This window comes from Acanthopagrus latus, chromosome 19 (genome assembly GCF_904848185.1).
Source record: "Acanthopagrus latus isolate v.2019 chromosome 19, fAcaLat1.1, whole genome shotgun sequence".
Taxonomy (NCBI): domain Eukaryota; kingdom Metazoa; phylum Chordata; class Actinopteri; order Spariformes; family Sparidae; genus Acanthopagrus; species Acanthopagrus latus.
In genome coordinates this window covers 9946364-9960543 of record NC_051057.1, presented here as the reverse complement: position 1 = coordinate 9960543, position 14180 = coordinate 9946364, and the positions used below count along the sequence as shown (strand labels likewise).

General features: G+C 43.3%; 1 protein-coding gene across 1 annotated transcript in view; it reads left to right on the top strand.

The window, feature by feature from the left end:
• ofcc1 (orofacial cleft 1 candidate 1) overlaps positions 1 to 8965 on the top strand; it is a 96386-nt gene extending 87421 nt beyond the window's left edge. The window contains exons 23-25 of the mRNA XM_037080177.1: positions 1892 to 2089; positions 7508 to 7646; positions 7847 to 8965. Coding sequence (XP_036936072.1) covers positions 1892 to 2089; positions 7508 to 7646; positions 7847 to 7920 — 411 coding nt within the window. The 3' untranslated portion in view covers positions 7921 to 8965. The remainder of the gene's footprint in view (positions 1 to 1891; positions 2090 to 7507; positions 7647 to 7846) is intronic.
• Positions 8966 to 14180: the final 5215 nt, after the last annotated feature.

Below are 14180 nucleotides of genomic sequence, written 5' to 3'. Positions count from 1 at the left end.
CTTAGAGTACAGAGGCTCAATCCACGGTGCTTCTATCACCGCTGTACAGCTGGGTTTAAGAAACCCCTCGACGGGGTCATGGGCACACTTCCTGTGACCAGCAAGGATGTTTTCTCACTCAGTTTTCCCCTTCATGACTTCAAAATGTTTGCGTGCTCTTACTGTCATAATGAGCCACGACACAGGAAGAAATCTAGGGGTTTTTACTACACACTCCAAAAACAGCAAATCAACATACACACACTATCCAAACAGACTGATTGCTGCCTAGCAGAGGTGCTGATTACTTCAGGAATTCAGGTAATCAGTTTCCCCCAGTGTGGGCCGAGGCCAAGCTAGAGGCAAGGCGCAGTTGAGACGATTCCACTAATGAGCGTCTTAATTAGCATTTAAGAGATGCGTCCCCGCGTCCCCACCTCCCCTTTAGACTCACACACACACACACACACACACACACACACACACACTCTTCTTTAAATGTTCCTAACTAGTCTTCTTTCTCCCTGCCCTCATGACTCTTTGACATTATGACAATGAGGTCCTTTCTACTCACGGGGCCGCCTGGTTTGCAGTTGATGCAGTGTCTCTAATTGCAAGCGGGGGTAATGGCTCCCACTGTTTTCTCGGTGAAGTGCCGAGAGTTGTGTTTGGCTAACCGTTTATAAGTGTGGGGTGACATCGATACACCACCAAATTAAACCTCTCCTTCAGCTTGACCCTGCCACTCATGGCCCAGCTGAATGAGTTTGCCTTTTTTGCCTTTTTTTTTCTCCCCGTAATTTTAGACGAATCATAATTACGCAGCCAATTAGGGGGTCACCTTGAGTTTTGCAAACTGCTTGAAAAACTTCCTCCTCTTTGTGACTCTGAGCAGGCGTTTGTGAAGTTTGTGTGTGAGCAACTTGGAGTGTGTGTGTGTGTGTGTGTGTGTGTGTGTGCATGATGTTTGCCCCGGTATAAGTTTGTGGTGTGAGAGTTAATGTTTGCATTGTGGTGCATATGGCACCCATACACATACAAAGACACACAAATACCCTTCAAAAGTCTCCCAAATGGGCTACTTATACGGGGCAGTATGGGGTTGGGTTTTGGGTACAGTTTGGGATTAGGGTTTGGGTTACATTTACTGCCCGTGCATATGAATATACAATTTTGTCTTTCAGTTGATGTGATGTGTAAGATCTATCATAACGCGCGAGATCAGACATTCGAGCCTTCTCCAGTACGGCACAGAGCTTCCATGATCTTCACACATGAATGACTTCGAGTTACATGACCTATATAACGTGTTACACGCTCCGCTTGCTCCACGTGTCTCGCCCTAACGCAGAGGGGCAGCGCATTACAGGTGTGTGTGAGCCCCTAACACGCACACACGCACACACACACACACACACACAAAGAGTCATAAACAAGCCTGCCATCAGGATTATACATATGTATGCATGATCACAAACACAACCTGTCTCTTTACCTGCCACAGATCAGGCCCCATAGGACTCAGGCACTGCAAGGAATTAGTGTGCTGGTGTACTGTACGCCAGTGGTGCTTATCTGGTGGCTGCAGTTAATTAAAAAAAATCATCTAAGCTCTTTACAGGGTACAGCTCTGTCTGATTTTAACATGTTGTACATGGGATTTAGAAGACACGGCCAGTTATTCTTGAGTAATTTGAGGAGTAACTGCTATAGCGATGGTTGAGGAGTATTTTTACATGATTCCCTTCATCTTTTAATGCATTGTTGTTGTGTTTTTTTACGTCTTATTATGTTAATACAATACTATTTATTATCCCACTTTGAGGCCTTGGATATCGGAGCTTTTCCACAAGCTTTTTGGACACACTGTCACAAATACATCTCATATCTCCGTTTGTGTGTGCTTGATCAGGTGGCTGTCTATGACTATATCTGGACAGCAGACGACCCCTCAGCAGGCTCTGCGGCCCCTCGTGAACCCCAGAGGGAGGGTGCACCTCTGTCAGAGGGAGAGACCAGCACCCATGTGGCAATCTTCACCCTGTACCTGAGCGGGATGAAACAAAGATACAGGCACTTCCTCCGCCAGCCAGATGGGGTTATCAGTGAGGTGGGATACCAATTTTGTATTATTAAATTACGAGGTTCCAAAAATGTATTTTCATTTTATTGTTGGATTTACAATAAATTCAAGGTCGTATTTGGGTAAACTCCACCTTATCACATTGGCGATGGAGTTAAATGCCTAACCGTAAATACAGAGAGAGCACATGCCTAGGACAAGGCAGGGAAATAAGAAGGAGCGGACAAATAGATGGAGAGGAAAAAAGGGTGGAGAGATGGGTTGGAGGTTCACAAAACACTCCCTCCTCTCCCCTCTCTCCCTCTCTCTCTCCTCCCTCTCCGAGCAGAGGACACAAACAGAAGCAGCCGCTAGTTCATTATTGTGCTTCCACAACAATCAGAAGACAACAGTACAGCTCTGTGGTCTGAAAGGGTGAATAACTGTGACAGATTTTTATTTTTCCCTCGGGTAAACCACATTCAAATGATTGCTTCTTTTCAAACAGGTAATGACAGGACTAGCCCAGAGAAACGAATCGGGACTTAGTTCATCATGTGGATGTCGACTAAAAGTCAACAGAACTCACCTTTTCCCTGGCCTCGCCTGTAACAACCATTTAAAGCCGTGCGGTATAATAAAAATTCCAGCGCCCCCGTCCTGCTTAACACTGTGTTATGACTTATGATGAAATGTAATTTGGTTTCGAGGGGGGAGAAAAAAGAAAAAAAAAAAAAAAAAAGAAGAAGCACACAATGCTGCCTAACTTCGCGGCGCATTGTAATTATCGCAACTTATATTTAGCTCCTCGTCCTCCAAGTCCCTGCAAGACAGGCAGGTCAGAAACAGACTGGCTCACAGATTGTTGCCTAATTAAAAGTAGTGCTTTGTGACAACTGCTGCAGCAGCGAGAAGTCATGCCTTTCCTCAATCATTCTGTCAGTCGCCCAAGAGCAACCTGGATCGTCCCGACAAAATTAATATTTTGAAGTTTGAATGTCAGAGGAGTGAGTGAGGAGGGGGGTGGTACGCGCTAACAATTAGCTCTGAGGCTCTTTTGCGTTCTAATGGTTCTCCGTCATAATTTGAGTGATGGTGAGCTTATGTGAGTAAACACACAGCATGGTATATTTATTACTGGTGTCGCGCTGTCTTGTGTGTGCATCTGTGTGTGTGTGTGTGTGCGTCTGTGTGTGTGTAGCCTCTAGACCTGTGCATAGCAGATGAGACATCCGGGGGGGGGATTGTTCAGACTCAAACGACACACACTGGTTGACGCCGACAAACGCACGCAGATCTCCTCTCGGTGTGAAAAAAACGCTCACGACAAAAAAATTTACAGCACTGATAACCCGGACGCGCTCAGGAGAATAAATTCCTGCAACGTGCAAAAAAAAAAAAAAAAAATCGTATCTGCTGTGCTGATTCTTCATTCTTCAAACTGTGAGGGGAGTTTCATGGAGGCCACGTTAAGTGAAAGATAGGTGTTACTGTCCTTGGGAAACACATTCACACACACGCACTCTATCTCTCTGTTGCTCTCTTTTTTTCTCACACACACACTGCGTCCCTTGGGTGTTGCTGTCTGCTGCTCGCAACTTAACAGGCAGGGACCTCCAGTAGCAAGCGATGCCGATGGCGTCCTCTTTCACCCGCTGGTAGTGGGGAGCGATAACACCGACGCTCAGCACCGCCGAGAGAGCGCGATGCCATTCCCCCTTCGCCTCACAGCGTGGACCCCCGCTCTACATATTCAAAACTAATCCTCCCCTGAATATACAGACTGGGTTTTTTTTTTTTTTTTATGTATAGAGCAAGATCCAGGAATCACCAAAGGGCAATCCCCGGCACTCTCAAGAACACTTGAGCTGATTTTATTAGTGCTTTATATAATTCTGGCAGCGATGCACACACTGCGACAGGGTGCTGTGTACAAACTGGCCTTCAGATGTAAGGTGACAGCTCCTCAGAGAGGAGTAACAGCCGTGCCGGCACTTCTACAAGAATTAAATAGATGAAAAATATAGAGAGGCTCTGCTGTGAGTTGCAGTGACCACAGTGACGCAGAGAAGTTCTTAGATTTATGACATTCTAAAGCAATTTTATGGGTTTTCCCGTATAGGCTTATTACTTTATTCACTTATCCGAATAATAGCATGTTTTATGGTGATGTGGTTACACTGCTACGTTCGCAGATGCGGTACTATGTAGTAGCATGAATCCTGTTTGAGCAATAAAAGCTAATCTAATTTGTTTTACTTTAAGCCAAATATGCTCAAGTGTATTCGGCATTTTCACACAGGCTTCCTTGCATTACAAATACATATCGTAACTTTTGTCTTAACATTTCAGCACAGGGCAATAAAATATATTGGTCTCATTATTATCATTATCATATATCATTAGTTGCTGTAATCATAGTTGTTTTGATATTCTATTTTGAGATTACCACAGGTGACACTTGAAATAGGAGGAGGACAGTGACAAAAAAAAACAAAAAAAACAAACAAACTTTATTTGACTGTGTGATATCGTGACTCCATCCTCTGTCCCATTTAGTTAAAAGACTAATCCTGCTACTTAAGAAGTCTGTTTCCATTTACTGAGGAAATATTGACGGATGGCTCATTTCCTTTAAAGAGCTCTGTTTTCTCAGGCAGTGTCCTGGACACCGATGCCCCGGAGGTCTTGCTCCTCCCTTAGACTAACATGACCACAGCTCCGGGGGCTGGCAGCTTTGCATAATACCCTCAAATTTACACCCAAAATTTGTCTAAACAAACACCTTAAAAAGCAAGTCCTGGAAGAGGTGCCCTGAGCTATAGACACAGTTTGGAAGGAATAGAACAGAGAGGTGTGTCCTGTTTGATTTGCTTGAGAGTGAGAGTCATGACAAACTGAATATTTCTGCTGTTTATTCAGCCATTATTGAACCAGAGAGGTTTTCTTTTTTTTTTTCTTTTTTTTTTTTTTACCTTTTTCAGTGCTGCATCGTTAGCAAGAAGTAGAAATTGGAGGGAGTAAATTCTGAGTTGTGGGTGTGAAGTAAAATATATAACGATAATGAAGTCTTTTATTGAGTTGCATATTGAATTCTGTTTAAAGAAAGTTAATATTAATGATCCATCATATGCTCTCATTCTGCCTGTTTGCCCAAGGCAGATGTCTGTAATATTGACCATGTTGAAAGAATCTTCCAGCTGAATCACGACAATACAAAAAAAGTTAACGCTACGTTCCCATCAGTGTGCTCCAATAAAAGACATTAAAGGTAAAGTGAGGTGTTGCTTTTCAAACGCTCATTACCTATAAACAGATGTTCCCCAGCTGCCGACTCGCAAAACACACTGCTGACAACAACTGTTAGGGCCGGAATTATGCAGGGAAACGCGTCTATATAACCTAGGACCTTCAGAGAAGGCCTCATAACCACTCTGTCTGAAGAAACAAGATGGCTGATGAAGAAATTAATGCAGGCAAAGTCATTATCTTCCCTCCTAAAACCACAGTGGGTTTATGTCCCCCTGTGCCGTTTTTTTCTCCGGGGCTAGCATTTAAGTGTCGGCGGACTTATAAAAAGATAGGACAAGCCAACTGTGCTCCTTTTGTCTCCTTTCTCTCCATATGGGAGGCAGCAGCATATGCAAGAACTGGCTCAGCTTCTGTAAAACTTCCATTAAAGATGCACAACTAAGGCTCTGCCAGCTTGAATATTACCTCTCTGCGCAAATTATTTATGGCTCGGAAAAAACGCTGATGATGAGCATCTCCAGCGACTTGTATAAATAAAAACACTTTTCTCTGCAATTTCGGCTCGGCTTTTTCCCCCCCAATCCGCCCCCCCTTTTTTTTCGAGGGTGGATGTGCTTAACCATTTGTAGAAACAAAAAGTATGCAGTTTATTCACATGGTAAGGGGTTTCACTGTATTCACTTGTTCAAGAGTTCGAGGGTATCTCCTTATAGCTTGTAGATTTTTATAATAAGGATGAAAAAGTTGATAAATATGATGAAGAGTGGTCATAATGGCGGGGGCGATGATGAGCCGAGAATGAGAAATGGAAGGCAGAGCAACAAAGGATTGAACTTTCATAAGGGACGCCTCATCATCATGATATCCCATCAAATCTCTCATTAACAAGGACCCTTTGTCTTGCCTTTTCCGTGACTCAGCCAGCCGCTTGTCTGCGCATGACGACGACTACGACGACGACGACGACGACGACGACGACGACGACTCTTCGCCGGACCAAATATTGACCTAATTTAGCAAGCAGAGAATATGAAGAAGTTAACCTTTCGAAGGAAGGAGAAAAAAAAACAAAAAAAAAACACCTTGCAGCAACATTAATTGACAAACCGCATCAATTCTCCCTCCTACCCCTCTTTTGTAATTACTCTGCCGCACGTTTGATTGCCGCTGCGGAGCTGAGGACCCACGCTTCATTTGCCGTGAGGTCATCGGCAGCCCTCAGAAATATGAATATGATTTATACAGGAAGTGAGTGTGCTCTGTATGCTGTGTGTGTGCCGTCTTTTTCGGTATGCAGTGTGTGTGTGTGTGTGTGTGTGTGTGTGTGTGTGTGGCTACCAGAGACACAGACAAGGCGAGAGAGAGGGAGAGCGGGGAGGGGGGGTGGGGGGGGGTGGGGGGTGTCCTTGGCTACGTACTGTATGTTGCATGAGGAGATTAATGCCTCCCTGGCAGCCATATCTGCTTAGCAGGAGGACTTCTCCAAAGTACACCGCATGTAATTATCTGGCAAGTTTATACTAGTTTTAGATAAAGAAGCACTCTGTGGCACATTTTTTTTCAAGTTTGCTCAATTGCTGCTCTATCTGTGTAATTTGCGACTATAGAAAAGTGCCAGCCTACCTTTCTGACATGACTACTTGATGCTGCTGCTATGAAATATAGATGTGTGGAAAGAATGCAGGAGCAATTTTGACTCAACCTATCATTTTATTACATTTCCAGTTGTTTTTTTTTTTTTTTCTGCATTTCACTGAATGCGTTTTCCTCATTTATTTACTCAAAAAAAGAAATATATTTCATTTTCAGAGAGACTGACATCGTGTCATTCTATCATTGCTCATACCAGTGAGATTTAAGTTGTATTTCATATCACTGTACATAAGTAGGCCAACGCGGAGTTGTGAGAGCTGTTTCCCCCTCTGGGACCAGAGGTAGTGTGTCATATAAAGTCTCCATTTCTGCTTCTCCTCCAAGTTCACTCTAAGCACCGGGACAGAGGCAGAGACTATGCATGACAACACTACTTGCAGGCCTCGAGGAAAATAGCAGTTCTCCTGCCAATCTCAGTCACTGTCATCCAAGTTCAACCTGTACTTTGAGATGCTTGATACATTTGGCTGCGGGGCCTCCTGGAACAGCTAAGTTTAACATTGTTCATTTGTTGTTAAGTTTCCTCTCTGAGCCTCGTACTCAGCGGCTGTGTTTCTGAAGGTGATTGGTGACGTGGATGTGCTGGACGACGCAGCCAGGACGGTGACCCTCAAGGGTCAGGGCTCCGCCAATCAGAGAGAGGACAAGGGAGGCGCAGGTGCTGCACATCTGCTACGGAAACGGAAGAAACTATTCGGACGTGAGTGATGATTCTAGGTTACAATTCAGCTAAATTACTATCTTAAAAAATGCGGGGTTTTTTCTAACAGCTTACTCACAGAACAAACAAAGAAAAGTAAACCTCATCACACGTGACTCTATTGCCTGTGCACACTCTTCCTAACGTGCTGTTTGTTTAGCAGAACTTGCACAGTTTCATCCCATGTTTCATCCCCTCAGGGTCCCACCGTGTTGAGCCAGTAGGAGGAAGCGGGTGTGGCTCCAGTTTTGCACTGCAAGACCTCAACCAATGATATCAAAGCAAAGGAAGAGATCGTTGGACCTTAAACTAATGTTAGTCATCTGATCAATCTTCTGGTTTACTTAAAGCTGCAAGAACGCAAGAACCAGTCAACTGTCGAATCCATGCTCAAATACAAACAGGGGGCAGCATATAATCAGAGTAACAGCTAACTGCTGCTAACTGTAGCTAGCTAGTTAGCTTGTTTAACCATGCATCTAGTTGTCCAGACTGTGTTGGTGTTTACACTGGTAGCACAATGGCTGCTGCTAGCTGGTTAGCATGCTAACTTCAGTAGATATAACTGCAACACAAAAGGTAGACGACTTAATATCAAGACTGTTATTTTTCCACATTCTGAAGATAATTTGAGGTAATCTTTGAATGTTTTCCACTTAGATACCTACACATTGTGTCAGCTGGGACAATAATTCAAAGATTCAAAACAGAATAACACGCTCTCAAAAGTAAATACCACATTTTAACAGCTTTGTCTCAGGAGTACAAAATGTGTGTGTGCCGTGTAGTTTTTTTTGTTGGGTTCTAAACATTTGGATGTCAGAAGAAATGCTTTCCCTCCAAACATACGCAGTATGAAGGTCAACATGAAAAAATATGTGCCTGACATTGTAGTCATGGAACAAAATTACTATCATGAAAGACTAAAAGCCTTAAAATGGCACCTGTTCCTTCTCACTCATTAAAAAATCCACAATGTAGGAAAATGCTAATTATTTTAGGTTTAACAACATGAATTATCACATTTAGTTCACTGTAAAGTCCATTCTCATGTATGTGAACTGGAGGTTTTGAAGTTTTGCCCACTGGCTGAATACTGAGCCAGGGTTGGCTTCCAAAGTAGTTGTGATGTCGCAAATCACGCTCACCTCTTGAAGGTGCACTATGGAGTTTTGGGGACAAAACTTTATTAACTGATGTAGCATACCTAAACAAACTAAACAAACTATTTTTTCTTTATGACTGATTAAGCAAACTGACCTTAACGGGAGACACAGTTTTGTTCTGTTTTACTTTGTTTTTATGTGGCAGCCACATTTCTCGCTTCAAACAGTGTTCTTCAAACAGATGTTTCCTTTTTATTTTTCTCTCTGAGAACAGCTTGTTATGGAAAAAAAATATATATATTTCTCAGTTTGTATTAATACATCATTGACATGTAAATATCTACAATTACTCCTAAACTACACAGTGCCCCTTTAAAATCACATTTTCAATGAGAGGGGGGAAAAAAATGTGAAAACCACCTTCTACACAGTGAAGCCCAAATGTTCAACTGTAGGGACGAGGAGAAACACATTTTTGAGTGGAGGGGGACTTTAAGATGGTCTTAAAGGTGCAAAGATGGAAGGTTGTAAATGATAGTAAATGATATCGCTCTCGCATCCCTCTGCAAGTAAACATAAATAGTATGTGTGAAGTGAGAGACTATTTGTAACCCAATAAACAATGTTCGGCAACACTTCTAATGAATGCAGGTCGTTAGGTGTTCAGCGCTGCCTCAACACAGTGAAAAATGAAGATTCTAAAAGTCACTAATCAGAACACGAGTGATAAAATATCAATATTGGCCTCACATTAAGCAGGATAATATTCAGGCCAGCTTGATTTGTATTGAATATGTGTCTGCTAGCCGGTGCTCAGTGTAATGAAGTGGCTCACAAATCAGGCCGTAATGGCTGCCTACTTACACATATTGCTTAATTAAAGGTTGTGAGCTTATTAGCATGTGTCTCTGGCACAGGGCGCGGGGAGATGGGAATCGGGACGGATGTCGTTGAGGGCCGGGCTTTAAAGGTTTTATAGATAGCTAACCTATCACACTAAAGCCTGAACCCCCCCTCCGCCCACCCCTCCCTCCTCCTAAAATCGGATCTTAATAACCTGTCATTTTCATTGATGATGATTCTCCTTTATGGGCGGCCATTACGGATCAAGTTCTGGGTCTTGTCGGAGAGGCGGTGGCGGCCGTTCGCGCTCGTCATTATGAGGAGCACACCTTACTTTGGCCTTGAAGTTGTTCCTCACCTCCATGTTTAAACCATCGCTGTCGCCGCCTGGGGGCACGACGCACACGGACACACAACGCATTTGCCCACCACGCATACACACACCTAACAGCTCAGTTCCTGATAGAGCCACAGGCCCTTTTCCAGCCTAAAAGTCTCAAAGTCTTCCCTTGAAAAGGAAGCGAAAAATTTAAAAGAAATTTGATGGCATTTTCAGCTTTCACAGTCCGTCTTTGAATAATTCTACGGGGACGTCATCAGATCAGTTTTCACCCGGTGCTCGACAGATGACGGTGTTTGTTTTTGGTGTGTTGTCAGAGTTAACAGGATGTGCTGGGCTCACTCGACGCATCCCGTCCTTCTCTGCCTTTGACACTAGCCAGAACCTATAGAGCTAATGCGCTCCAATTAGAGATCACTCCATTAACAGTGACAGAGCTACACCCCCCAATTCAATCAGCCTCCTAATGAACATTAAGCAGAGACGCTGCCTCTCAGAGATGACAGGGAGCTCTCCTCTCTCGCCGTTTGTCCTACCTTACCACCTCTCTCCCCATCTATTTTTTTTTTCCCCTCAAATCTACCGTTCTTTTCACTTTCTCCACGCGTCTCTGTACGACATGACGCCTGCCCGAGAAGGCAAGAACCAACGCAGCTGAGAAAGCGCGAATACTCCTCTGGTCTATGTACCTGTTTTGATATGTTAATGCTTTGATATAAATCCATAATTCTTGATGAATGGCTTTTGTTTCTCCTCCTGCTTTCCCTCTTCTGATGTTTTTTTTTTTTTTTTATTCTGAGAGCACCACCAGCCCTCTCACTTCATCATCATCAAAACAACACCCCCGTGCAATATTTTCCAACTGGGGGCAGAGAGGGGCAAAGGTATTTCAATGGTTCAAATATTTGATTGTTAATGACAAACACCATTTCACCGCGATTTAAATTTCAAATTGATCCCTGGGAGCAATTATTTCTGGGGGAGAGAAACACGCCGCTAGGTCTGCGCGCCACACATTTGCTGATTTAAGTTAAAAGAAAACCTTTTTGCAGAGCTATCATAAGGGAGCCGCAACTTTTTGAAGTAAGTGCCTGCGTCTGCTCAGAGCCAACCCAACCTGGGGATGTTGCTGGAGAGTGTGAGAAGAGGGGAGGAGGGGGCTAAAAAATAAAACATAAAAAGAAAAAAATAACACTTTGTCTAATTCTATATTTATGTAGCCCTCAGCTGGAGGTATTCACATAAAACAGTTTGTATTCAGAAGTGCTGCGGTGATCGTTATGCTGCACGTAGAGATCGGCGGCTCTCCGGGCGCGGTTGGCGGGTGCTGCTCAGCCTGATTCATTTGAATTAAAGTTACCCAACTAAAATAAAAGGGATTCAAATTCGCACTTTTGCTGCTTTGTGTAATTTTTCTTCTTCTCTTTTCAAACCTTTATTGATTTTTCATTTTTTTTCAAGGGCATTTTTTGAAAGCATTTCTTTTGATGAACAACTTTGTACATTTAACTGCCTTTGCATACTTGTGTGTATTTTCTATTTAACCCAGTGTCACTTGTGGCAGCTTCTTGTTTGTTGTTGAAACAAAAGTGTCTTGGAGGAGAGGTCGGCGTCGTGATCGTGAGGAAACCAACAGCACAATATCCACCAGGGAAGTCTAATAGTACATTAAGCTGGAATGTGTGTTAACTAGCCTTTTAGTGCATGAATAATATTTATTTTTATGAAAAAAATGTCATCTTGAATATTGAATGAAAGTATGACATTTGTCTTTCAGTCTCTGTCTTTGCATATAATGATTGAAAATGTAAACTTTGTTATATTTTTCTAACTTCAGACTGTAAATAAATGTATGTTCCAAGCCTCTCTTCCTCATTACATAATTTATTTGAATAATTTATACAAAGAAAACTCACCTCAGCCTATAGACTAGAAAGAAATCAGCTCCTCTCCTCCATGAATTTAAGTTGTCCCCAACTATGTGTAACCCGCAACACCGGTGTAACAACAGCACTCATGTCACTGTTGCAGAAAAAATAATATGCAAAACAGATAAAAATTCCGGACCTCTGTCAGGTTTTTTTTTCTCTGCCCAAGCTGTATTCTTCTCCGCTGACCCCTAACATGATTTCCTGGTGCTTAAACCGCGGAAAACACACACGGTCAGGGTGTACGGGAGATGTCAACATCGTGCCATATTTCTGTGGCATCTGGATGGATCATGTGCCTCTCTGCACACATATTTATTTATTTCTCCTCCTCCAGAGCAGTGTCAGGGAGGCAGATGTCCTGCTCACAGGAAGAAAAAAAAAAAATCATTTGCAGTGAAAAAAAAAAAAAAAAAAAAAAACGGGGAGGGGAGGTGGAGGGAAAAATATATGAATATGCAAATCTTGTCACAGTGTGGAACCTTGTAATGAGTGGGAAATGTTGTCGCCATCTTTCATTATGCAGAGGTCATTGCTTAATGCCAGGCAGCTGGGCCCAGCTTCTTCTCTCCGAGCTCCCCCGCCCCTCCACAAACCTCTCCTGTCATCTCACAGAAACTTGAACCAAACTGCGGCCGGGCACGAAGCAAAACAGAGGTCACACACACAAAAACACCTGCTTATTGCCGTTGTGCAAGGAAAACACCAAGTTTTTATTATTGCCGGCTCGCTTCAAGGATTGAAAGATTTCGAGACGCTTTCTGGATACCTCAGAAATGCACTGTTTGTCTGTGCTCTCGTGTTTTCAGATTGTGAGTGTGCTCTTCAGGAAAACTTTCCATACATGAAATCTCGCCACGCGCTGCTTTTGAGAAAATGCAAAGCGTGGAAAAAACAAAAAATTCTCACTCACGTCAGTCCACTGGGTAGAACTTGCAATGGACGGCTTGTGTGAGAGTTTGTTTGAGTTGAAAGTTCAAAAGTAGGCGCAGCGGGCACCGATAGCATTTCTAGTTGTCGTCGATCCTCGCCTTTCCCTTTTGATCAACCCCTTCGCGGATCGCTGAGACAGCTCGCTCGCTGTTCTGTCTCCCCCTCGCCACAGCTTTCTCCTGAAATTTCTCCGCTGGCGTCTGCCCGACATTGAGCTATGGGGCTAATCATTAGGTAAACCCGTCTCCCTCTCTCTCACGCGCTCTTCAAATAATCCGGGGTTTGAATGCTAAAAATGTAATGAACTTCACGGTTCATTGTGTCTGACATTGCTTAATTAATGGGTGCATTTAAAGTACATAGGGCCCCGGTAATTGATTTATATGCATGATTTGCACATACAGCTGTTGGTTCCTGTAGGAGACTCATCACTCAAAAAGTGGCTGCGCTGGTGATAGGCTGGCTAGGTAATATCAGGATGTTCTGTTGGCCGGTCGAGCCCGTGGGATAAAAAGACCAATTTATACGTTTGCATATTTTTCCTTTGGGATCATCACCAACTACTTTAAATTTCCACTACGGCATTTTCATATCATATTTTCAACCAAACACGCGTAATAGCTTCAGCCCGGGAACATTTTTTGACACGGAACCCTTTTTTTTTCGCCTCGTGGAGCATAATTGAATAAAATGACAAAATATAGTCGAGAGACTTTATTTAGATTAGGCTGTGCCTGATGATGAGGGTTAGTTTTGGTGGCACACGGAGCAATTAAACCTCCTCACGGCGGCACATTGCTCCGGCCCGACTGTCTCCCTCTATCAGCCTGTGTGCCTGGTCGCCTTCCACACAGACAGCTTGAGTTAATGCGCCTGCCAGGTCCCAGGCATCACCGACAGCGGTGCCAAGGTAGTCTATGGATCTGCGAGCTAAGGTGTGCATCACGCACAGACTGTGTGGCTGTCAGTCTGGTTTATGGATGGCAGAGAACACACATTTGGTGCTAATCTGAATGAATGCTCTTTATTTGGTTTGGAGTGGAAACACTGTGTGCAGCTATGTTGCTCGTGTGTTGCACAAGGTGCTGGAGAGCCAAACTGCTACAGCCGTGCTTTTACTGTAGCGTTTTAAAAAGAAATGCATACTGATACAAATCCACTCTTCAAAAGTCACGCAGGGAAATGTTGTACACAAACCTTGTAGACTAAGTTTGTAACTATTTCACGTAGCCGGAAAGTATAGTACCTATAATTCACATCACGATCCTAAACGTTGTCTATGTTCATGGACGTTTTAAGGGTGAGTTTTCTTTTTCATTTTCCTTTGTTTTATTTATTGCCCAGTTAACTTCCTAAAAATGAATCCTACAAGTGCGACTTGCTG